The sequence below is a fragment of the Schistocerca americana genome, chromosome 5 (assembly GCF_021461395.2).
Source record: "Schistocerca americana isolate TAMUIC-IGC-003095 chromosome 5, iqSchAmer2.1, whole genome shotgun sequence".
Classification (NCBI taxonomy): Eukaryota; Metazoa; Arthropoda; class Insecta; order Orthoptera; family Acrididae; genus Schistocerca; species Schistocerca americana.
This window is the reverse complement of record NC_060123.1, coordinates 312,590,466-312,617,069: the sequence shown is the minus strand read 5'-3', so window position 1 is coordinate 312,617,069 and position 26,604 is coordinate 312,590,466. Positions and strand designations below refer to the sequence as shown.

General features: G+C 38.8%; 1 protein-coding gene across 3 annotated transcripts in view; it reads right to left on the bottom strand.

Moving 5' to 3' along the window:
- Positions 1-26,604, bottom strand: part of LOC124615739 (multiple C2 and transmembrane domain-containing protein) — a 1,088,825-nt gene that overhangs the window by 36,300 nt on the left and 1,025,921 nt on the right. For all 3 annotated transcript variants that reach the window (XM_047143819.1, XM_047143821.1, XM_047143820.1), the window contains 4 exons: positions 22,370-22,515; positions 19,453-19,582; positions 3,886-3,975; positions 1,980-2,086 (listed from right to left, as the gene is read on the bottom strand). In XM_047143819.1, coding sequence (XP_046999775.1) covers positions 1,980-2,086; positions 3,886-3,975; positions 19,453-19,582; positions 22,370-22,515 — 473 coding nt within the window. The remainder of the gene's footprint in view (positions 1-1,979; positions 2,087-3,885; positions 3,976-19,452; positions 19,583-22,369; positions 22,516-26,604) is intronic.

Genomic DNA, 26,604 nt, shown 5'->3' with positions numbered 1-26,604 from the left:
TGCAAAAACTCAAACCAAAAACTGACAAAGTAACAGTAGTGCAATGACTGGCCAATTTAGACGCTTTTGCTTGAGATCAATACTGCAACTGGCTATTACTGTTTGTGCATGATGCAGTGGCTGATTCTGAAATGCTCCTCTTTTTTGCTGAAGCATCTCTGCATTCATTAGGGTATGTGAACTCACAGAATAATTGAGGTTGGAGTTTTGAAAATCCTTATCAGTCTCACTAAGAGACTACACTATATGAGAACGGAGTGTGTGTACTATTAGTGGAACACAAATTACTGAACTCCACTTTTCCACATAACCATAAATTCTGATAGATATTTTAACAACATACAATAGCTTTTTTTCAAGGAACTAACAAAATATTCATGGTTATATTATACAGGTCAATGCAATAGAATACTTCATATTATAAAAATTATAGTGGTGTGTGCTTTGCAGTTAAAACAAGCTTACAACTATGCAAAAGTGTTGCCATGACAAATATTTTATTATCTACATGACTGAAGGCAGTAACAAGTTGTCATGTAATTCCAGTGACATTATTTCTCTTATTTCATTACTAGCTTAGTACCTGGCATTGCCCAGGTATTTACTTATTCTAATATTCTATCAGTCCATATCCTCCTCCTCCCCCCCCCCCCCACCCCCTCCCCCAATCTGTGTCCATCTCCTCCTTCTTCCTTTCTGTCTCTCCATCAACTTCTCCCTCACCCCAATAGGAAGTTGGTGTTGCTTACCACCACAGTATTTTTTTACAGATAGTAAGTTACATATGTAGCAAGTATGGTTGAGGTTTAGGAGAAGCATTTTAACCCATAGCTTCAACCTTGTACACTCATGTTACATATATTTCACACAATTCACACATATTTCACATATATTTTTGGCAAATTTTGCCCTGCAGTTTTGTTTTCATACAGCTCAATGTTTATGACATCATATCTCCTGAATCATGTGTCATACAATGATATAATTTTACAGGTACATTCTGTACTACATAAGAATATTGTTCCAAAGTATGTAATGAATAGAGTTAATAGTAGTGAACTAATAAATTAAAACATCATGCCTGATGTGACAGTTTTACTGCAAGAACAACAAAAATGTAGTTAGTGGTAAACTTTTCTTACTTTCACCATTTTGTGAGGAGGTGTCAGTAAGAAAAAGTTTCAGAAAGGGTTGAAATTATGTGCAAAGTTTGTTGTAAGTGATTAAGTGTCCTCATTCTCAAATAATGGATGAATAAAATTTGGGTATTTGTCTGTCATGGGATATACTTATTTTTCACCCCCCACACCTACCCCTTTGATTGATAGTTGATTCTTATCTCCACAGAACTTCTTTCCAGACAGTAAATTTGGTTCAGATTGATCCAATGGTTTTGGAGAAAAGGTGGGACATGCATACATACATACATACATACATATCAAAATAATCAGCAACCAGTTGCATAAAAGAAATTTAATTTCTTAGCCATTTTCAGGCACTTAGTGCCCTTCTTCAGAAGGTTATACTTATTGCTTTATTTGTGAGTGTTAACGGTAAGTTGCATATAGCAAAATTCCATGGTCATAAGGTTCATAGTGCCTGTACAGAAATGATAACTATTTTTGTACAGTCACTATGAGCCACCTGGCCATGGCATTTTTCTGTATGCACCTTACTGTTGACACTCACATGTAATGCAATGAGTGTAACCTTCTGAAGAAGGGCGCTGAGTGCTCAAAACCAGTTAAGAAATTAAATTTCTTTTATGCAACTGGTTGCTGATTATTTTGATATGTACAACTACAGTTGCTGAGGATGGATAAAACACTGTATGTGCCCACATAAGTTTTTGGAATATGTATGAATTGCAGAATATTTATTACCTTAAATTCTTCATTTAGAAAATACATTACTAGTGATTTTGATAATGATAGAACAACAAAAACTTATTTATATAAAGTAAAACAATAAATACTTACTTTTTAATGCTCTCCCCTATTGATGCAATGTACCCTATAGCATTCTGAACACTTTGTGTCACTTCCTGAATGGCCTGCAGCCTTTCCTTCAGGCTCTTCTTCTCCTCCTAGATTTTATTAGTTTGATATTAGTGCATGAACTATAAAAGAATATGAGGTGGTATCTAAAAGTTCCCAAAACTTGAATTTTGTGTGAAAACACATTACACCGAAATGCCTCATCCAACTTGACTCATTGTGACAAGTGTCAGACAGGTGAGTGATTTGGTTAGATGTTCATGAGCATACTTCAATTGCTGTGTTTTTGTGATCTTGTAGTTTTGTGATGGATGACCTGAAAGAGTAGTGTGTCCATGTGATGTTTTGTTTTAAACTAGGGAAGACTGCTGCACAAATGGGCCCAATTTTGAAGCAGGATTTTAGAGACAACATTTTAGATCAGACTGGACTTACATCTCATACAAGAGTTTCAAAAATGATTGATAATTATGACCATTCTGGTTGGTCATCAACTGGCATCACAGCAGAAAATGTTCATACAATGAGGGATATGATTCTGTAAGATATTAGACAGAGCATCCATCAACTCTGCAACACCTTGAGAATATGTAGTTTAAAAACAAGATGAAAACTGCCACCTGCTGTGCTCACCAGGAGTAGCCCTGCGTGATGTCTTCCTCTTTCCCAACATACAAAGATATTTGAAGCAGGTAAAGATATGATACAGTGGAAGAGATTCATAGAGAGTAAAAAAATACCCTAACAAGGAAGACTTCCAAGACACGCTTCAAAAGAACAAGTGACAAAAACATTAGGATCAATGCATTTACTTCCGAAGGGACTACTTCAAAGGTGATACTACAGAATAAGACCTACGTAAGAAACAATAATTTCAATTGATGTATTTCAGAAGCATTTGGACATCACCTCATACAGACACACACAGAAATATCCCTTACTTAGGTAAGAAACATTCTTCTTCAGAACTACTGTAATTAACTAGCACTGTTAGGAATCTTAATCAACAGAAAAAATAACTTGGCATTTTTTGCTGTATTTTTCAGTGAGTTTATTCCACTAAGTGAGATTACAACTTACTCTTTGCAGTCAAAATAATTTTCCACTCAAAAAATTCATTGTATGTAAAAGCAGGTGGATATCAGAGCACACCAATCTGATGAACAAGGTGAATATTTCAACAACTCTTATTTCAAATCCACATTTCTATGTACTACATTGAAATATTAAGGCAACAGACTGACGATTAGCACTGGTACGCTTAAAGTCATCTACATTATTTAAAACTTTCTCTGAAGGTACTGGGGCAAGATCACATCAAATTCTTTTCCATGTGTTGGTGATGACTCTGATCTACAGTTTTTATGGACTATAATACTTCCCCTCACTGAAACACTACCAGGTGAGGGTACCATTGGCATATCACACTCAGCATACTTTCTTCATTCGAATTATATTTTACACATTTAATATGAACTTAGAATGTCGGTTACTACAAGGCCAGAAACTGCCTCAAATTTTTCGGAGTTGGATGTCACACTTTCCAAGGGGTAGCAAAATGGCATTCAAAAACCTCTAATTTCACTGAATCCACTGTAAACAGTGTTGAATGTTTGTGATGGGCACATATTGTAATAAGTAATATTAATATAACTGTGGATTTGACTGTTTCTAATCTACTCTGCACATCAAAATATTTTTCATCCCATATCTTTTATCATAAAGATCAGAATTCTGTATGTATTATATGGGATCTGAACGTATATCCTCCTATCAAGGATACAAGGTATTAAAATATTACATTTATGTTATTCACTCACTTTTTTGACATATGTATGTCAGAGCTCAGTAAGTTTAATTACTGTTCATTTATATGTGTAATATATACCTTATCTTTGTCATCTTCTTCATCATCATCATCCCCAAGTGGCTCTTCATCTTCATCATGTACTGTCCAGCTGCCAGTCAGTGACATGACCTAAAACGTTAAGATTACTTAAAATTTCTGTGCTACTGGAAAAGCATCAGGAAATAAAAAAAAAGAAAAGTTGTACAATTTTCTTGGAAGCAAATTCCTAGGAGAAGAAATTGTTTTATAAGTCTCTGCTTATTGCTATATGAATTGTTAATGATACATAATCTGTACAAAATGAACTTACGAAGTGGATTATGACCACTACTGAAGCAGTCTTGATATTTCAGATAAATTGGAATAGCAGTGCAGAAAATTCTGTTAAGCATTTTAGGTATTGGTAAGTATGATGCTACTATGGATGAGATTTGTATCAATCATCACACTCCTGAGTCAAAACAAAAGCCAATGAGATTCCAGTAAAAAGAATGAAGACCGTTTCAGTGTCTGCATTGGTTACATGCATTTTTCCTGATATTAGACTAGTTGGACCCATCTAGTACTCTATCAGGCACACATTTTTCTCCATTAGTATTAGATCAACAGAAACTGACTGAAAAATTATAAAGATTAGTATGCAAGAATGTGTTCTTCTATTAGGACACTGCTCCAGTTCACAGAGCAAAAGTCACACTGATAAAACTCCATCATGTATTATCTGAATCATTTCATCATTCTCTTTACTCTCCTGACTTAACCTCAAATCATTTCATCTGATTTCACAATTTAATTTTTTTTGTGGGACACTATTTGTCTCATTATAATTCCTCATCAACAAGTCTTGCAAACTGAGGTCAACAAACTTTGAGTAAATGTCATCTTGACAGACAAATTGAGGATAAAAATCCATGTCTGGAAATGTCATCTAATGATGCTAAAGGGCACTGAAGATAAGGGGACAACGCCTGTCACTAGCCCAGTTCTTCAGCAGCAAATGAGAGTTTTGCTGTATCGAGGCTTAACACTTGCAGTGTCAGTAACCAACATCACATGAGTGCTTTGAAGATGCCTAATGCACAGAGGACAATTTTCTGGAAGACAGATGGCCATGCTCTGACTAGTTGTGGGCCAAGTGCCACTAGAGGCCATGGGCCACGTAGACCTATTCTCTTCTACAAGACACATAATCAAAAACAGGCCCAGCAGATACCTAGCACTGAGTGGTATTTAAGGCAGTGGTTGGGCCAGACTAGAGCACTTCACTCCAAATGAGTTTTCCCGGGCCAGGCATCAATTCTGCAAGGATCTCTTAATCAGGATTCTCACTCAAGAACCACCTCCACAACATCGCTGCCATTCACATCCAACATCACAATTCTTGGGGTTGCCAACTGTAAACTTGCAGTGTTCGTGGCCTCAATGCAATGGAAGATAGGGACTTTGTCATTGTGGTAGATTCGTGGACTTGAAAATTTATTCCTATTTAACTTTAAAATGGCTACAAACTGGAATTTGATAATTTTGCTCCCTACAGGACTACACTTTGTCCATTCAGTTTGCACTTTAACACTGAGCATCCTACAGGACATTGACTTTTATAAAGTGTGTGTTTAATGAACTTTATACCTCAGTAATCTAATTGACCTTCAGCCACCAGAAGTGTCATTGTTGTATTTCAAGAAGTGACTTATTTTACATTTTGTTTCAATCCACATCAGAGTAGATGTACTATTAATCTTTGACAAATAAACTTGTTTATTCAAGGCTACCTGAGTATTATATTTTATTTTTATTTTTTTATTTTTTGCACTGTCTGTGAACATACCAGTTGGAGATAAGGTTTTGTGTTTACATCAGGCTCATGCATGTGCTCTAATCAAGGGATTTGGTGCTTACACGTGCTTTCCACTTGACAATATGTTCATTATAATGTTGATTAAAGCATGACAGAACTAGTGGATTCCTCTGCCCAAGTGTTGATACTGCTCCAGCAGAAGCAGCACATCCAAAAACTCCCGATAGAACATCTGACACCCATCTCCACGTCACCTCTGGAAATCTTCTCAAGCCTCTCTGAGATCAGCTCCATGGTCAAAGATTTGTGACTGGCATCACCATCCATTCAACAGGAAGGTCAAACCATGGGCAAATTATGTTGCATACATGGAGCAGCATTTCCTGGCATCTCAGGTGATGACCAGCAGAACACTCTCTTTTTTGGCATATGAAGGCCCACAAATTAATCATGTATTTCAACTAAATCTAGAAGCAGAGCCTAGTGGACTTCTGTGTGACAAGTTGCACACAGCACTCCATGGAGTTGCCAATCAATAAGTTGAAGACCACTTTGTCTCTCAACTGCACATGGCAGGATCCCATCAAAAGTTTTTTAGTTGTCATAAAATCTAAGGACAATAATACAGACCATGAATTGCCCACCTTCAGGGTTTATCTCATGACTACTATTTTCAATGCAGTAAACTTGAGTGCTATCAATTGTATGCTGCTTCCTTGATTAGAGACATAATTTTAGAGTGTGCCCCAGATGACAGTCTTAGAAGTGTTGTTGATAATTCTTCCGGGTTATATGGCCATGCTCCATGGAATTCTTCTATTCCTAACATTTCGTCCAATACTACGTTGGACATCCTCAGAGGTATGGCGACTGATGAGTCGGGCATTGGAGAGCGGTCTAAGTATCGAGGAAAGTGGGCGTGGTCTAGCTTGCACATAGTAGCAGAGAGAAAACTAGTCAAAGATAAAATGTAACTATCGATAATAGTCCATCACAGATAAAAATCACTTATAGATTCTGTAACACTACTGTCCATATCTCACTTAATTTCAAGGCCTCTTCTTTTCTATTACAATTATCTTCATGTTTATAAATTTCAATAGCCTCCCTATACAGTCGTGGATAATAGTTCGTGGTAGCACTTAAAACTGTAGTTTCAGAAAACTTAACTACATGGTCACCTGATTGAAGTGCATGTTCTGCAACGGCCAATTTATCTATTTTTCCCAGTTGGCAAAGACTTTTATGCTCCTTTACCCTCGTATTCACACTTCTTTTCATAGTACCAATATAGACCTTGCCACAAGTACATGGAATTTTATACACACCACGAGATGATAATGGTGGCCTTCTATCTTTAACAGAACGAAGTACTTGTCCTATTTTTCTGGTAGGTTTGAATACCGGTTTCACTTTATGTTTCAGCAAAATTTTGCCGATTCGATCTGTAACCTTGCTAATGAAAGGTGAAGGTGTTCTTCCATTGCTGTGTACCATCCTTGTCCTTTGGCCTGCTGTAATTAGGTCTTAAAACTCTATTAATTTCTTTGTTTGAGTACCCATTCTTTTCGAAGGCCTGTTTCAAATGATTCAGTTCCATATCCAGATGTTCCGGCGTACAAATCCGTTTTGCCCTGTCCACTAAACTTTTGATTACACCTCTTTATTGTTGAGGGTGATGATTGGAGTTCTTAGGTAAGTATCTATCAGTATGTGTGCTCTTCCGAAAAACTTTATGTTTTAGACTGCCATCGGTCTGTCTCATGACTAACACATCGAGGAACGACATAACCTGGTCTTTTTACACTTCAATGGTAAATTGAATTTTAGGGTTTATGCTATTAAGATAATCAAAAAATTCGTCTAAGGCTTTTTTAACGTGTGTCCAAACCACGAATGTGTCGTCTACATAACAATACCAACAACATGAAGATAATTTTAATAGAAAAGAAGAGGCCTTGAAATTAAGCGAGATACGGACAGTGGCGTTACAGAATCTATAAGTGATTTTTATCTATGACGGACTATTATCGATAGTTACATATTATCTTTGACTAGTTTTCTCTCTGCTACTATGTGCAAGCTAGACCACACCCACTTTCCTCGGTATTTAGGCCGCTCTCTGACGCCTGACTCGTCAGTCGGCAGGACTCAGCAGGACCAGCCATACCTCTAAGGATGTCCAATGTAGTATTGGATGAAACGTTAGGAATAGAAGAATTCCATGGACCATGGCCATATAACCCGGAAGAATTATCAACAACAGTACCATCCGGTCGTGAAAGCCTTCATTGTATAGTCTTAGAAGTGATCTCTTGAAACCTAAAGACCCATCTCAAGAAATTTCCCACCATCAGGGCATTCAAACACTGCCTTTAGTGCTCAGTTACTCTACCGGAATCCTCATAAATCTTTGCAGCTCAAACAAAGCATTGTTCTCAAACCTAGTTATGGACTTCTGCCAGATCGGACTTATAAAGTACAGGCATAGACAAGAAACCCTGGTGCTGTCTCCAACAGCTTCCTGCCTGCAGGTAATGTTTTATTAATTATCAGTGACACCAAGGCCATTACCAGGGTACAATGTGCACTTCTTGTGGGAAATCTGGACCTAGGGGCAAAGTATGTCAATCAGCTCTGAAGGTGTCAGTGGACTACTCCAGCATGGACCCCTTGGACATGGAGCAGACAATACGGATGAACTGTACCCAGACACATCATGTATTCCATCAGATACCCATACTTTATAGAAAGTCCGTCATTAACTGTCATAATCAATAAAGTACCAATCACCTTGCAGATAGATACGAGGTCTGCTGTGACTGTTACCAATTGAGAATTATATTACAGTGTCATCTATCCTCCCCTCCAGCCCCTTGATACCCCAATGTGAAGTTATAGCAACAACATTATAAAAATTAATGGACAATTCATTGCCCAAGAACAGTATTCGTCACACAACAACATGGTGATGATTTTAGTGGTGGATACCCCGAGAGCTGTCAGTTTCTTAGGCAGGACCTTTTTAATGCACTTGGACTAGAAATTCATGACTCAACCCCTCAATCAACTCCTTAGGTACAAACTTTACAATTCATCTCCATATTTTCACAACACTCTTTGGGTGTTACATACTCTGAAGCCCTTGGGGCCCTTTTTCCATCGACAGTGCCAAAGTTTCTTAAGGCTGAAAACCTTCTGTTTTGCACTCTGGGATAAGTTTCAGGGGGAATTACAGTGTGTACAAGATGAGGACACCCTCATTCCAGTCCTGAACTGCCAGTGGGCCATGCCCAATGTCATTGTTGAAAAATAAAATGGCACCTTATACTTTTGTGGAGATTTCAAGATAACCATCGATGCCCAGTCTATTGCTGATATGTACCTGATACCTTAGGCAGAGGATATCATGGTCCCTCTGGAGGGCAGAAAATTGCTAGCAAAAATTGACCTGAGGGATGCACACTTCCAATTGCCATTGGCTGAAGAATTCTGACATAGCCTAGTCACCAGCATTCTCTTCGGACTGTTCCAGAACATCAGACTTCCCTTTGGTACAGCCAGCACCCCTGCCATATTTCAGCAATACCATGAGCATTTCACTAGTGATGTGATGGGGTCAGCAAATTATTTAGATGACAACTAGGATGCTCTGTTCACAGTCGTCCAAAAAGACACTGTAAAATGCAAAAACGGCAAATGCTGTTTCTTTGTTAGTCAAGCTGAAATTCTCACACACATTTTCAGTTTATCCTGAGACCCCCCCCCCTCCTTCCCCATGCCTCAGTACATAGAGGCAGTACAAAAACTTCCAGTTCCTAGCAATGCTAGCTAGTTAAAATCAGCATTGGGATAATTGAATTACTACTGAAAGTTTATTCCCCATGCTTCGGCCATTGCTGAACCACTACACCAACAACTGAAGAAAAGCAACCACTGGCAATGGACTCATGTGTCAGGTGTGTAAAAGCTTTCAGAGACTTAAAATTGGTCCTTCCCCACCCCTCAGGCCTAACGGCATATGACTCTGACACACTGTCAGCAGATGTGTCAGATTATGGAGTGGGGACAGTTCTGCACCATGTGACTGGTGGGGTGGAACACTCAATCACTTTTGATTTCAAAACCTTCACCACTGCTCAGTAAAATTAGAGCCAGATTGAGAAAGAAGCCTTAGCCATCATTTTTGACCTCAAAAAATTCCATGATTACGTATATGGTAGGTATCATTCACTGACCACAAACCTTTGTCCTCTGTTCAAGCCTTCAGCGAACATACCCACAAAAACTGCATGCTGCCTTTAGTGGTGGCCCCTGTGCCTGTCAAACCATAATTAAGATACTCACTTCACTCTATAACACAACATGCAAATGCAGGTCTCTTTTCCTGCAGACCTTGGTTCAGGGTCCAGTGTTCAACAAGGATCGCAAAGTGTGCTTTCACCTGAATATCACTGCAGTACAAGGTGTGGCCAATCTCCACTGGATGCAAAACCTGTTGCATGGCACACTACAAAGGACCCAACCCTTAGCAAGATCTTCGACCTGGTATGCCACGGTTGGCACCAGACTGCAAACAGATCTGTGAACTGGAGGTTGAGGCCTACTGGCACCATTGGAACAAGCTCTCAACACTGAAAGACATGTTGCTGCTGCAAGTGGTCATCCCTGCACTTCTCCAGCAGCACATTTTTGTCACTTTTGCATATCAGGCAATGGGGCATGGTGCTCACTAGTCGTCTGGTCTGCCACCATGTCTATTGGTGTGGCATGGGTACTGCTATTACTCAAATGGTATTACCTTGCACCACCTTCCAAAGCTAGCAGGCCACCCCTCCACATAGTTTTCTTCCTTGATCAGGCTCTTCCAGTCTATGGTCCAGGCTTCATTTGAATTTTTTTGGGACCGTTCTTAGGCAACACTTGGCTCATTGAGGTAGAAAAGGGCAGTGGGTTCCAATATGTTTCTCATATGTCTGTCACATAAACTAGCCAAACTATTCAAACCTCATCTTTCATTTTTTTCACTGAAAGGCTTCCTGACACTATCGTCACAGACAATGGTCTCCGATTTGCATCTGTGGAATTATCCACTTTCTGCAACAAAAATGACATTGTCCTAGTTCACAGAGCACAGTTATCGTCTGCCTCAGAAGGCCTAGCAGAACATTTTGTCTGCACTTTGAAAACCCAAATGTTTAACTTCCTGTGGATGAGGCTCTCACTCTTTTTCTGGCAACGTACAGATCAGCTCCACAGTATGGCTTGTCTCTGCCAACAAACTTCATGGCCAATCTAATTGGTCCCAGCTTTTATATTTCACCCCCATAGTTCACAGCCCTCCTACTCAGCTATCTAGCTGCCACCATTTTTCATTTTTCACTTGAAGACCAAGTGTGGCCACTTGTCTATATTAATGGATGCCAACACTGGTTTCCGGTAGTATTTTTCAAATTAGGGCTGAGATGAGAGTTCAGGATGGCACACAGTGCCATAAACACGTCAACCAATTATAATATCACTGTGGACCTTCTCCTGACGCCAAGAAATTAACAATACCTTTTGTTCCAGAGACACAGCCATCACTGTCTCCATCCTGGATACCACTAGGTCATCTCAGCTACTGCTGATGGTTGGCTCACTGGAAGACCTTCAACATCTCCACTCACCACATCAGGACCAACACCAACAGATGTGGACATCACCCCCGAACTGCCTTGGCCTCCAGAATGGAACTTGTCTCCTCCAGAGACATCAAGACAAGCCTCATCATCTCCTCCCCTCCTGGGGGAGAGGGAGGGGGGGGGGGGGGGTTGGACACTGTACTGAGGCCTAATGCCTGCAATGTCAGCAGCTAATCTTGCATGAGTGCTTTGCAGATGCCTAACACACAAGGACAATTTTGCAGAAAAGATGGCCATACTTTGACCATCCACCAGGAGGCGACCCAATCGCCGCTACAGGTCATGGGCCACACAGACCTGTTCTCTTCCATAAGACATGTGATCAAAAATAGGCCTGGATGTATCCTGGTTCTGAGTGGTGCGATATTACATATTAATATCACCCCGCGGGTGTCAAAGTTGGCAATAGAATTGCAAGTTTGCTTTAGATGCCAACATTCACTGGGCAGGATTCAGAGGACCCAAAGGAACATGCCTGCTGCGTAACGCTTCCAGTAGTTCTGTACTGTGAACACCATCTGCCACCATGATACAGGACCACCGGCAGCAGCCATATGACCCACTCACACTTGGAGCCTCTTCCCTACATGACGTAACAAAGACACTGCCTAGTCATGCCTCCAATACCATCGTTCATTTTTTAGTTCAGAGAGCCAGTTCTTGTTGCTACTGTATTGGTTGAACTTATTTACTGCACATCCATTTGTAAAGAGTCTTCATACACTTGAAGAAAGCTACCACTTAAGCAAAGCTTCTGTTTACTGTATTTGCTTGTTTGCTGATCATTTCTGCTCCTGCCCAGCTTTCCCTATGATGGCAGTTGCTACACCACCCTGTAGCCCACCTTCCTTTATCCTCTTGTACAAAGAAGTACACAACATATCTGGTGATGAATGGTAAGTGCTGCATGTGGCAGTCTTGTCACTTCATCCTGTTCTGTTGCCTTTTTTATTGGTTTTTGCTGTTATTGATTGTCTTCTGCACCACCAGTATTTGCCTTGCTTGTGCTCCTTATGCTCTAGGTTCTGAGGCTGCTCCTATTGCATCCCACTTTGGCTCTCTCTGTGTTTATTTGTCTTGTTGTTTTGTGTGTTGCTTTGTTAATATGGCTACTCAGCCACCATAGCTTACTGCACTGCCTGCAGTTCATCTAACTCAGTATATTCAGTTTCAGAGTCAAAAAATCGTGAAACTGATTGAAGTGATGAATTGCTTCATAGTGGTGCAAATGGCTTAACACAAGACACCAGAACCAAAGACAGTTCCACTGCCTGCATACGTGCCTCCATTTCATGAGTTTGACAAGGCAAAGGAAGTCTGGACAGAGTGCCTTGCACATTGCAGCACATCACACACAAGGTAGTGATAAACATTATTATTTCTTGGCCATGGCAGGATTGACTGTTTACAGAGTATGCCTCAAAGTATTTGCCTCATCCCACCCTGAACTAGTACCATATGAGGACTTATTATAGCCACTTGCACAGTATTATGAGGGCGGGATACAAGAGGGAGCTGCCCATTACAAGTTCTGTATGTTGCATAAGCAACAAAGTCAGAAATACCATCAGTAGGTGACTGAATTACAAGGCCTTACTAGATGGTGTACATTCCAGTGTGACTGTGGCAAATATTACAAAGATGCAATGATTTGTGACACCATCATACATAATGTAGACAACTCTCAAATTCGGGAACAGATTCTTAAATACCCAGACCCTTCCTTGCAGCAGTTTCTGCAAATTCTATACTATCAGAATTCCTGTGAAAGTGCAGTGCTCAGTTTTGAGGTAGTGTCTGTTAGTTTTGTAGACAGCAGCGACAAATAGGCCTCACACCTTTCTTGCAAACAGCAGACTGACTGGCCACAGCAGCAGTACTCAAATAAACACCTGTCGCATCTGGCACAAGCTGTGAAGACATACCCTGCTAATCTTTCCCCTCACGTGGTTACAGAAGCATTAGGGAACCTCACAAACAGTGCATAGTGTGTTTTCAAACCCTCACAGTGTCATCAGTGCAAAACAGCAATGTAATAGCTATTCAGCAAAGGCTTACAACTCACCTGCAGTGCTGTATGATGACAACGAAGTTTTTGTGTCTCTTACTATTTCCGGACAATCAATTTGTTTGCAGCTTGACACTGGAGCTTCAGTGAATTTGCTTAACTGTAGCTTTTATGAATTGTTTGGCTAACCTAAGTTGTGCACATCACACCATACACTGATGGCATATAAGGGCCAAATACATTCCTGTCTTAGGCACTTGTATGTTTCCTTCAACTTTCCAAAATTTAGTGATGACAGTGACATTTACAGTGCTTTCCTCCTGAGACAGTGCTAATATTTTTGGTCTAGATGCTTTTGATTTGTTTGGGTTGAGCACTCAGGGCAATGTACTTTCTGTTTCTTCCTTTGATCCTTGGAACAGTGTTGCTAAGTTATGAGCAGAATTTCAGGATTACTTTTCTGGGGGTTTAGGCAAAGCTAATAATTTTGTTACACATGTCACAATGAAGGACAACACACAACCATGTTTTGTTAGAACTCATCCTGTAACTCAGGCTCTTCAAGAACAGGTGACCTAGGAACTTACTGCTTTCAAGACCGTGGGATCATAGGGGCCCTTACTGACAGTGAGTGGCCCTCTTGTTCTACTAAAGAAGCCATCCAACAGAATCCAGTTGGGTTCTAATTTTAAGAAAACTGTGGCTCTTCAGTCAGTCACTGACAGGTATCCCTTGCCATATCCAGAAGACCTGACAGATAAATTGGAGGTCGGTTGTTACTTTTCCAAAACTGATTTGCATGACACTGACTTGCAAATCCCACTGGATGAGCAGTTGCAACAAGTCTTAGTCATTAACACTCACCTGAGTCTCTTCACTCAGCATATTTGAGCACTTCCTGGAGCAGCTGGCTGCAAAAGTTCCTGTTTGCTCAAATTATTTAGATGACATTGTCACCTTAGGTCATACTCCTGAAGAACACATTGGCAATCTTTGCACTCTGTGTCAAGTTTTGTCTGCAACTAGTCTCAAATGTAACAGGGACAAATGCATGTTTTTCAGAGAGAATTTGAGTCTTAGGATACATCATTAATATCCAGGATGTTCACCCACTGCTATAACATTTTCTTGCTATCCATGATCTTCTGCCCCCATGCTATGTGCAGGAATTGCAGTTTGTGTTAGGGAAGCTCAGATATTACAGCCAATTTATTCCTAACACCACTCAAACCATGGCATCCTTGCATCGCTTGTGCATGAAAAATCTTCCTTTAGTTTGGTCACAAGAGTGTCATACTGCTTTCCAGAAGCTGAAAGATGCTTTGCTCACTGATCACTGCCTTGTTCATTTTGATCCAGCCAAACCTGTAGTCTTGGCTGTGGATGCTTCCCCTTATGACATTGGTGCAGTTTTGTTGCATAAATATGGTACTGTTGGCTGGTTGATTCCCTTTGCTTTCAAGTCGTCTAACAAAGCTCAATGTAATTATTCACATACTGAAAAGTGGGCTCTTGCCATTGTCTATGGTGTTACTAAGTTTCACCAGTACCTTTGTGACAGAAAATTTTTCTTGGTGACTGGCCATAAAACTCTACAATCTTTGTTAAGCCTTAACTGGTCAACCTCAACTCAGACAGCACAGAATCTGCAATAGCGGGCTCTTCAGTTGAAATATTACCACTGTGAAATTGTATGTAGGCTCACTTCTCAGAATGCCAATGCAGATGCTCTTTCTTGCCTCCCTGTTGGCCCAGATTCAACATTTGATGGTCTTATGCTTCTTATTACTACACTGATGCATAAGACACAGATACTTTGCGTAGCTTTCCACTTAACCACCAAAAAATTGCCTGGGCCACAGCCACAGATCCTGATTTGTAGATTCTGTTGCACGGTGTCTCCACTGGTTGGTTGCATTCAGTCAGACAGATTGGTAGCTATGTGGTTCACCAACATTTTGGCCACTGGCATGCCCTTGCCGTTCACTAAGGTAACATTTTGCTTTGAAATTACAATGACTAGTCACATGTTGTGATTCCCCAGGCTCTCCAGCCTAATGTACATTGTTTGCTGCACCAAGGCATCATTCGTGCTAAGTGGTTAGCATGACGTTGCACTTAGTACAGTCTGGATGCACAAATTGAACTGTGATTTCTCAATGCCAAGCCTGTGCTGATCATCAGTCAGCCCCACCTCAGCATTTCCTTGAATGGGCCAAACCTCAAGCAGCTTGGCAATGGCTGCACTTGGATTTGATTGGTCCTTACTGGAATACACATCAGATCATCATTGATGCTTTCAGCAAATTTCCCTTAACTATGGCTGATTCCACAATCCAGGCTTTTTGTCGGTCTTCTGCCTTGAGGGACTGCTTGAAGTGACTGTGACTGACAATGGACCTCAATTTCTTGCCATTAAGTTTGAATAGTCTTTCAGTTCCTCCGATATCAAACCCATCAAGAGTACACCATTCCATCCACAATCCGACAGTGAAGCTGAATGCACCATACAAACATTTAAGCAACAGATGGACAAACTTCATGCCTCCTACATGTGGGATCAAGCTCTGTTGCTATTCTTGCCTTCCTATCCCTCCCAGACACATGATGGACCTGCACCAGTTGAGTTGTTACATGGACACAACCCAGTGGAAAGTGCCCACTCCACCCAGACAGACAAAGTATCAGACTAACAATTCAGTCTTTTACAGATTGTGTGGCAAATGGAAGCACTGGGAGGACGGCACCATTGTATATTTTCTTTGACATTCTATGTTTCTACTGCAGGAATCAAGAGCATTGCTGAAACACCACTTGAATCAAATTTGTCCATGTGAACTACATGATCCTGCCACAGGCTTTATGCTTTCAGACTCCATGTCTTCCTGGATCCAACAGCCCTCACTGCATCTGGCTCTTGCAGTTCCTGTGCCAACAGCACCAGTCCCAGAGCCAATGGAACTCGACACCCTTTCATGGTCATCGCCATTTCAACAGCCATTGTCATCTAGGGATGGGCCCCTCTTCCTGGCAATCTGTTCCAAGTGGCACCTTTGGTCCCTCTGCAGTCATTGAGAAGGCACCATCTTCATTTTCTGCTTTACCTCTGGATGTGGGTGTGTGCCCTTCACCTGGGTGCAGATGGGACTTTGGCACCAGCCTCAGTTTTGGCTCCTGTCTCCTCATTACCATCTGAATCACAACCACCACCATAATTGTTCACTCATCTACACTACACAATAATGGTGAGGAGGTTTGGGAGGGGGGAGAAGAAGTGGTATCATATACTGATACCGCCCCACAGGCCTGTTGTGCGGGATCTAACAGACCCAGCGGGGCACACCTGTTGAGCTGTGCCTCCAGTGGCTCAATACCATGAGTATCCTCTGCCACTGTGATATAGGAGCCCCAGGAGCAGCCACATGACCCATTTACACTTGGAGCCTCTTCTCTACATGACGCATCAAAGACGCTGCCCAATCACGGCTCCTACACCATTGTTCATGTTTTAGTTCAGAGAGCATAATCCTTGTTGTTACTTACTGCATGTTCATTTGTAAAGAGTCTACATACGTGAAGAAAGCTACCAGTTAAGCAAAGCTTGATTGTTCAATAATCATTTCTGCTCCTCTCCAGCTTTCCCTACAATGACAGTTATCCCACTACTCTGTAGTCCACCTCCCTTTACCGTTGTGTATGAGTCCAACACAGCAAGTGGTATTCAGGGCAGGGGTCAGGTCACCCCCAACCAGTTCACTCTGAGTGATTTTTCCTTGACCAGGCACCGATTCTGCAAGGGTTTCTATCAGTCAGGATACTCACTTCAGAGCTGCCTCCATGACTTTGCTGCCATTCCCTTCTGACTTAGCAACCCCCGGAGCTGCCAAATATGGACTTAAAAGTGTTCGTGACCTCTCTGAAGAAGATGGGGTCATAGTTGACTTGTAGACTTATAAATTTATTTCTTTTTTAGTTTCAAACAGCTACAAGCTGGCCTTAGAAAATTTTGATTAAGCTATCAAGCAACCTTATTAACAGAGATGGTGGATTTTGTTTAAATGCTGCTTGGAATCCGGCTCTGTCTCTCATCAAAAACCAGATGGACAGAATTAGTGCTACCTCACCTGTTGATTAATAGTAACTATCGATATTTCTGATGTTGGTTATCTTTGTGTTGACACTTGTTCTGTGTGTGGTGTCTTCTTTGTTTCTACTCTGTGAACCGAGGTGTTAAATTTGCTAGCACATTTCTTCTTCCTTGCATTTGTGCCTTGAGAATGGCAGGGTGTGCTCCTGTCGAAATATCAGCAGTGTTCGACGACATCACCCGGCAGCAAACCTGTAAGTTATTTGATTAAACTTCTTCATTCAGTTTATAATTTAACACTGAGCAGCCTATGGGACTTTTTTTATTAAAGTGTGTGTTTAATGAACATGAGACAGTGATAATCTAACCAGCCTTCAGATGCCCAAAATATTATGTTCAAAAAGAGACTCATTTTATGTTTGGTTTCAGTCTATGTCAGAGTAGATGTGTTGTTAGTCTTTGATAAACAAACTTGTTCAAACATTGGTACTTGGATAGTTTTTGTGCCACCATTGCCAGATGGTCGTACACTGATGGACTGCAAGTAGTGTTGTTGCAACATGCATGGATGCATTCAGTACTGTCTAATGACCCGCATGTTGTCAGGTCCACTGTGAGGTGGTCTGCATTCAGTTTATTAGTTACTAACTCACACTTGCTGCCAAAGACGATGCCTAGCAGCAGGCATTGGCACCTATAAATTAGAAGCTCCTGGACATGGATTCCAAGTCACAATTTGTTCAAGACACTTCCTACAACACTTTGAAGTTTATTGTTATCACTCTGTTACACCCTGTTTTACTGACAACAGTAATAAGTAAAATTATGTTGGGCAGAAAATTTTATAGCACTGTAATTCTTAATTTTCATCTCCTCTGCATGAAATGTCTGAGATTCACCGAAACATTGCTTTCACTTGTCACTTTGTTGCCTCTGACATACCTAGTATTTTTTGATGATTTGTTAATTAGGACTACTATAGAAACTCAAGAAACTAACAGTCCTTGCTTCCAGTGTAATCAGAATAACTGGCACTCATGGCAAACTTTGACTTTGCTCAACACCCTCCTCCCCATTTCTGCTGACTATTCCTCATTTCTTTGTTTAATTATCACCTGAGCCCTCCTTCCATCCATACTTGTCACTACACTGTTTTCCCACAGAATGAAAAATACGGTAAAATTCAGTTTTTAAAAATCATCATAAACGACATACAATCTCTATGAGGTTAAAACAGAACATTCCTTTTCTGGTGCATAGCAACTGTCTTTTGTTTGCCATACAACAATATTCGTACCTAGTACAGGTACAAAAATTACAAGTGTAGTGAAAAATAATCTCTCTTTTTTTTAACATGATACATCAACAAGAAAGTGTTAGTCTTATTTCTCATATCTGAAAAGCTCCTCAAATCCTGCCTCTTCTCCTCCCCCCCCAACCTCTCTCCCTCCCCCCCCCCCCCCCCAAAAAAAAGTAGGGTGGAAAAAAGAAAAATATCTGCTGGCTGCACTCCTGCTATAGGGAATGGCTGAATTATATTTGTTTTGACAAGCAAAAATAAAAGTTATACAAAAATGTAACCAGTTTCCTAAGTATGGATGAATAATAAAAAAAATACCTTCTGTGCTTTCAATGCTCCAAATCACTCAATCATTCCTGATGATTTCCTTTCATGGATCTCAGACACTTTTCCAATTTACTGGCCTGCTATTCTTCCCCAATTTCACCTTGGACTTTCCTTCTCCTTCTCCTTCTCCTTCTCCTTCTCCTTCTCCTTCCCTCACCTCCTTCTAACCCCCACCCCTCTTCCAGTTTCCTATTACCAGTCATCACTTCTTTTTTACCTATCACAGATCAGTGCTCCCAAAGAATCAGTACCCATGGTGCATGCCACACACATCACAGACTGTTTTCGCTACTGATCCTCAGACACAAAATTTGAGACCTCAGATTTGTTTATAGTGTTACATTAAGTCTTAAAAATTAAGAAAAATAATTTATGAAAACATCACAAAAAAGATATACTCACTATATATGACTTGAAGAAGATCAGCAGCAGTGCTACTGGAATCATATATGGCTCAAAATAGTAACACAGAAATATGAAAATCACAAATGATATAATACTTCTTGGTGTCGATTCCCACTCAAAACAGCTCCTGAAAGAGGAAAAAATGCTAGGTATATCAACCATCATATATGATTTTTGTTGAGAAGTAGTTAATCTTATGCATGGATAACAATAGAGTGGTGGTTTTTTTCTATGGTAAATCCCTTGAGATCTCAGCATTTAAGAAATTAGCTGGGTATCAAAATGTGTTTGTGGAATGTGAATGAAAAGTTAACATTCAAATTTGGACATCCTCATATCAGCTGAATACTTTTTCATAAAATGCAGAAAACATTATTGTTATGAACTGCTAGTTGACTGAAATGTCATTTTCTTATGGCAGTCAAACTAATGTAACATAACAAAATTACACAGAGTGCACCTAAATCACATCATAATGAAACTGATTGCTGTAAACAGTATACACTCATATGTAGGAAAGAAAGAGCATGCAAATCATCTTAACTACAGGCTGAAGTATTATGAGATGACTGTGCATATCCAGTCATAGTAGGCACAAATGACTCTACGACACATTTATCATCTGTTCACAAATGTGGGTGAGTGGTCATTTTTACACGATTATTGGTTCACTTTGAGGTGAATATTAAGATATAATGATATAAGGTTGGTCGTGATCAAAAACAATATTCAGAAGGTTATCACATTAATTTCTAATTGAGACAAAATGAAACTGAAAAGTTAGGTACACTTCTCATGTAGTAACTATAACATAAACATTAAAGTACACTAACAAAACATTTAGGTAATTTGTTTAGAAATATTTTTAAGGAAGAATTTTGGGAAAGAAAGGCAATTAAATGACACAGCAGAAATCTCAGAGGATCCAGTGAAGGCAAAAAAGTCAGATTTATCAAGACAGTTTACAAGCTCTGGATAAGACTGCAAAAGGAACAGTAATTTATTCAGAGAGGCTGATGCAATTCACACATTTGAGAACAACTGCAATAAGAGGGAAGACAATTAAAACATAAATAGTACTTGTCTATTGCTGCATCTAAAGTATAAAACTGCAGCAGAAACCTCATTCTGGTGAGTTTTGAAGTTTTTTATCCATTTACAGCAGTGGTCTATGAAACCAGCAAATTGGTAAACATGCCCAAATTGGTAAACATTACGTGGGAGCAACAGTTCATAAACCATTATACTTAAAAGCAAGGAAGTAGTAGTTGCCCTTTATTTTTTTATTATTTATTTATTTATTTATTTATTTGCACTTGTCCTCACCATTCTATAGAATTATTTATTTTGAATATAATAAAAAGAAACATTCCACATGGGAAAAATATATATAAAAAACAAAGATGCTCTGACCTACCAAACGAGAAAACGCTGGTAGATACACACAATAAAAAACACACAAACACACACACAAATTTCAAGCTTTCGCAACCCAAGGTTGCTTCATCAGGAAAGAGGGAAGGAGAGGGAAAGACGAAAGGATGTGGGTTTTAATGGAGAGGGTAAGGAGTCATTCCAACGCCAGGAGCAGAAAGACTTACCTCAAGGGGAAAAAAGGACAGATATACACTCTCGCACACACACACATATCCAGCTGCACATGTACAGACACAGGCAGACATATGTAAAGGCCTTTCTCGTTTGGTAAGTCACAGCATCTTTGTGAATTTTAATTTGAACACACAGCATCTTTGTTTTTTATATGAATTATTTATTTTAATTGTTAAAGAAAGGTTGTACTATAATCCTCCATTTCACTGAATTGTACAGTACTGTATTCTCTAATTAATGAGTGTTATTCATTAATCCATCTTGAGATAATTTCTATTGTATAGCTGTAGTTAGATCGTATTCAATTTCAAGTTAGGAGCCCCAAATGAAATAGTTGTGGGAGATCAAATTCTTAGTCAGTCCATCAGAGAATGTTCGAATAGCTCGTTTTGTAGAACATTATCCTCTGAGACTGAAAGCTTGTGTTTTGGTTTTGGTTCAGAGTAGAGTAGCAAAGTATTAATAATTCATGTAGATAAAAGTCAGTAAAAACAATCTGATTAAGTTTTATTTCAGAAAGGTTTGTATAAGACATTTTCTGACCTACTATTTCTTATGGGAGCACCAGGCTAAGAGCATTATGATGGAACATGTCTTGATATGGCGAAAGAACAATCTTTGGTAAACTGAAGCCATGAGTAGCATTTTGAGGGTCAAATTTAGTAGTGTAATGATAGAATGTTACCTGTAAAGGTAAAAGATTTTGGTATGGCTGCTGGTCTGTCATACTGCTGGGTAGGTAAACACCATTAAGTTTCATTTTAAAAATTACACTATTCCTGAATAAAACGCTACTGACTTAAACTGCAATCCGTTATTCTATATACATTTTTATGAACTTAATTCTCTTTAGTTTTAATTTTATTTGTGGAACTTATTATTGCCATTTGGTTCAACAATATCTTGAAGAGCAGAAAAGAGGTTTAAACAGAATGTACTTATAAGGATAACCTTCAACAAGAACATTCCTTATTTAACAAGATTAGGTTGTAGGTTGTAAGGAAAGGTGTGAATTTAGAAATTATAATTTATAAATGTCCTCAAAATTCAAGAAAAAAGTTGTCAACTGAAATTCCCTAGTAACCACTAAACATTAAAAATTATACTGTTTTTGAGGTAGAGGAGTAATTGTGAAAATAGCTTGCTTTAATATCACAATATGTGCCTTTGTGAGGAGTGAGACTCAAGGATATTTGGTCTCAGATTTACACTTCATGTGTTTGCTTGTACACAAAAATAAACACATGACTATGACTACTGGAACATCGTACTTGCAAATACAAATAATACAATAAATACTCACTGAACATATTTTGTTATGTCTATGATGTTCATAATGATTGCCTTTAGCCTCATTACATTCCTGACAAAGACTTGGCGTTTGAATTTTACTTCTCCTTGCATATATTTTTCTTCTTTTGGATTTAATGTTCTCACACTTGCACGAATCTGTAATATGATAAAAATGGTTGAACACCACATTAAAGCTATAAGGAATAATAGATAAGATAAGAAATAAAGAGGTTCTTCATGGAATTAGCAAGGGAAGGAACATGTGAAAAATAACTCAACAGAAGAAGGGGGAGGATGATAGGTCTTGTGTTACAACATTAGGGAATAACTCCCATTGTACAAGAGGGAGCCATCTAAAAATTTTCTTGACACTGGGAAAATATAAAGGATGTTGTACACAGATAGTGATCTATGTCAATTTTGAGAAATCAAAACTGCAATAGAAAAATCATACATACATGCTACATTTTATAGCGTGATATTCCAAAATTAATAGTTCACAAACAGATACAAAAAGAGCAAACTAGAATGGGATAAATATGATTAAGAAAGACAGATTAATTATCATGATGTTTCCAAAGTCAATCAAAGTTAGTCTTCCCTGAAATTTCAGTCAACATTTCATTTTGAGAAAGTGGGAGAGTAATAGGATATAAACTGGAACTGAATCATTTCGTGCACATCTCACCCTGTAAAAGAAGTAAAATGAAAGCTACAGAAACCATCAGATTAGTTAAGTCCACTTTATTGAACTGTTGTGAATACCACCTGTATAAAATACATACTTTGATTCTCTTCTAGTATACTTAATGTTTTTATTTTTCCATATAAAGATAGAATAAAGCATTGTAACACAACAGAATGATTTTTATTTCTGTTCTTTTGTTAACTGTATGTGTTTGATAAAGTGGCTTGTCAGTATTCTCCAGGGCAGCAGGTAATATTTTAAAATGGTATGTGAAATTTTCCTTCTGCCAGAAAAATATGGAATTGCAAGACACTCCCTCAGTCGGTGAGTTTATTTCTTTTTGTGAATAAATGCATTAAAACAATAAACTTACACCAAGCAGCAAAACATTTTCAGGCATTAGTTGCTGTTCATTCCAAATATGTCAAATATGTCACTAATGGGATGTAGGATCTTTTTTTGTTGCTATTCCAGCACTGAATATTTCAAGAAGGGTTTCCACTATGACACATTAAAGGCGTAATTTGTTCCCACTCTTCTGAGGCATGTGAATAATTGTTGTTGAGAAGCTATTGGGCCAGTTGATCTGTTAAATAACTAATTCTCAAGGTCATCCTGAGGTGCTTGATGGCACTGAGGGCAAAATGTATGTTAGGTAATTCTAGCAAATGGATTCATTTTATCCAGTCATTAAGAAATTGTTTTTGCACAGTAGATAACAGCAGTGTTACGCTAATGCAGAAACTACTTTCAAATGATTGACATAGTATGGGAAGCCTACTAGTATCTATCTTTTCATAAACACCTGTGCTTATTTTACCATTAACTAAACTCAGTTATACAACAGGTTTCTTATTACAGTCACAGTTGTTACGTAATAGTGGTGGTTGTTGGTTTGCCACATTATGAGGCACGTTTAAATCTTTTCAGCTTATTTACTTTGTAAATTGTCAACTTTATCACTATCTAAACTGTCTCAACATTAAGATATGCATTTTAATGTTGAAGCAGACCTGTACCGTGATATAGGTGATATGTTACACTGTAACCAAACTGAAAAGATCAGAAGATGGCTCATCAGTTACAGCTTTCCAGCAATTGTTGGATCTCTATATAAACATCATGTCTGCTCTTATTAATGGTGTGAACTGAGGCTAGGGAACACATTCCCACGCTACAGCATTGTCTCAAAATAATTACTCTGTCATCACGAAACAAACAGATACATACCATTCATCTCACTATTATGAAATGCACATATGCTCAGTGGCATGTGTCAAATTATGTACTATGACACATCACTCAAGTAATCTTTCTTCCACTACTCAAGATATCAACTAGGTGGTTTGAACCACTAACAGATGTTCATTTCTTATTGTGACAGGTACCTACTGGATTGCAGCACAACCATTAAAGGTAATATCTGTTACTTCTCAGGGCTTGACAAGGATATCTGAACACAAGCCTATAACTTATTATATTAGATCAACCAGAGGAATGCTGGGGTTTAATGGTTTCTCTGACATTTCCACTTCACAACAGCATCATTAGCAAAGGAAAGACATACGATAATGTTTTTGAGTTTCAATAACCACAAAGAAACCCCCAGATGGTTAACATGATGTTACACAGCATGGCTATCCTGAGACTTTTGTGTGTAGAGAGTACACTGGTGAACAGGAAAAACTAGGAAAATGCTAAGTAACCCTATTCAGTGAGTGGATGCTTTTCATGTCTAATCTAACTTAGATGAGAGACAGGCTAATAATGTTCAAATGTTTTGTCTCGGACTGAATGTCACTGAATTTCAATAAGCCATTCATACTTGTTTGGAGAATAGTCTGATAAGGATTAATTTAGTTTATAAGATGTAAGTCCTTGGAGGCTTGAACCTCATATTAAGGTTTCATCCCATTTTATTCTTGTATGGAGTGCCCCTGTGCACACTGTACATAGTCTAATCTTGTCTTCACAGTCATTACATATGCAATGTGTAGGGATCTGTAGTATGTTCGTAAACTTCCCTTAATACCGGTTCTTGAAACTTTGTAAGCAAACTTTATAGGACAGTTGATTTCCATCTGGAAGTGCCTACAAGAGTAGGCTTTCCAACATTTCTGTGGTGCTCTCTCATCCATCAAACAAACCCACAACCCTTTGTGCAACACTTCGTTGTTTATGTTCCGTATCCCATCTTACTCTGATTTGGTTGAGTATCACACATTTGGGCAATATTCTAGAAGGTGTTGCCACGTCCTTTTGTCTATATGAGTATATCATTTCATATTCACTTTACACCCGGGTATTTGAATGAGTTGACTGATTTCAGCTGTGACTCACTGATGTTATAGTCATATGACTTTACATTCTTGTATTTTGTGAAGTGGGCAGTTTTACATTTCTGAACATTTAAAAAAAAATTTGTAGTCATTTAACACTACTCTGCAATTTTATCAACATCAGAGTGGATATCTGAGTACCTTTTCTTAAAACAGTACTTCTTTATAGATAACAGTATCATCTACAGAAAGTCTGAGGCTACTATAGTAAACAATGGTCACAATGCATTTCCCATGGGCATATATGATGCTATTTCTACATTTCTTAATAACTCTCCTCCCTGCTCCATTTATGAATTTCATTAATATGTGGTGGTGTTATATTGAAACAAATGCTTTATGGAATCAAAAATACTGCATCCACCTAGCTGCCTTGATCCATGGCTTTCAGGATGTCTTGTGGGAAAAGCATAAGTTAGGTTTCACATGATCAGTGTCTTCAGAACCTATGTTGTTTAGCAGGGAGGAGGTCATTGTGTTCACAATGCTCAAAGAGAAGTTTTTTACATACACTGTCTTCCATTTTCATGTCAGTACATATTGCAAACATTCTCTGAAGGTTTAAGTTTTTTTTAACACCTGTAACTAATAACTTAAGTTTGGTTTCCTTTGGAATTATTTTATCTTCTGCTGCAATTGTGATTTCTGATTCTGTCTGTGAAGACATGGTAATATACCTACATTCTACTATACTGCAGTAATACAGTACAATACTCCAGTTACTTCACATAGAAATTGCAACAAACTAGTAGATACATAAAAAATAAGATTCCATATTAATTTGCAGTGTTTAATCCATTTTCACATTTTTTTCATACCATTTCCTTTCTTTAATGCCTTTTTCTTATTCTTTTAAATCTTTGTTTGTACATTTGTTGTTGTTGATGATTTACTTCTTCCTTGATGCTATTTTCATTTAGCCCTTCCCTTATCCATAAATGGTTAACTGCTTTCCTTGTCACTAGTAATATCTCAGCTCATCAGTTAATAATTGATTTGTTTGCTAGACCCATGTGCTGCGCCTTGATCCATGGCTTTTAGCAATTTTCCCAGTTTATCATTAAACAGCGTCACTTCCTCAAATTAGATGTCTTTTGCAAGCTGAAAGAAATCCTGGTTAAAAGTTTCCTCTCTCTCTCTCTCTCTCTCTCTCTCTCTCTCTCTCTCTCTCTCAGCGAAAATAATCAATCTTTGAAAATGTAATATAATTGGATAGAT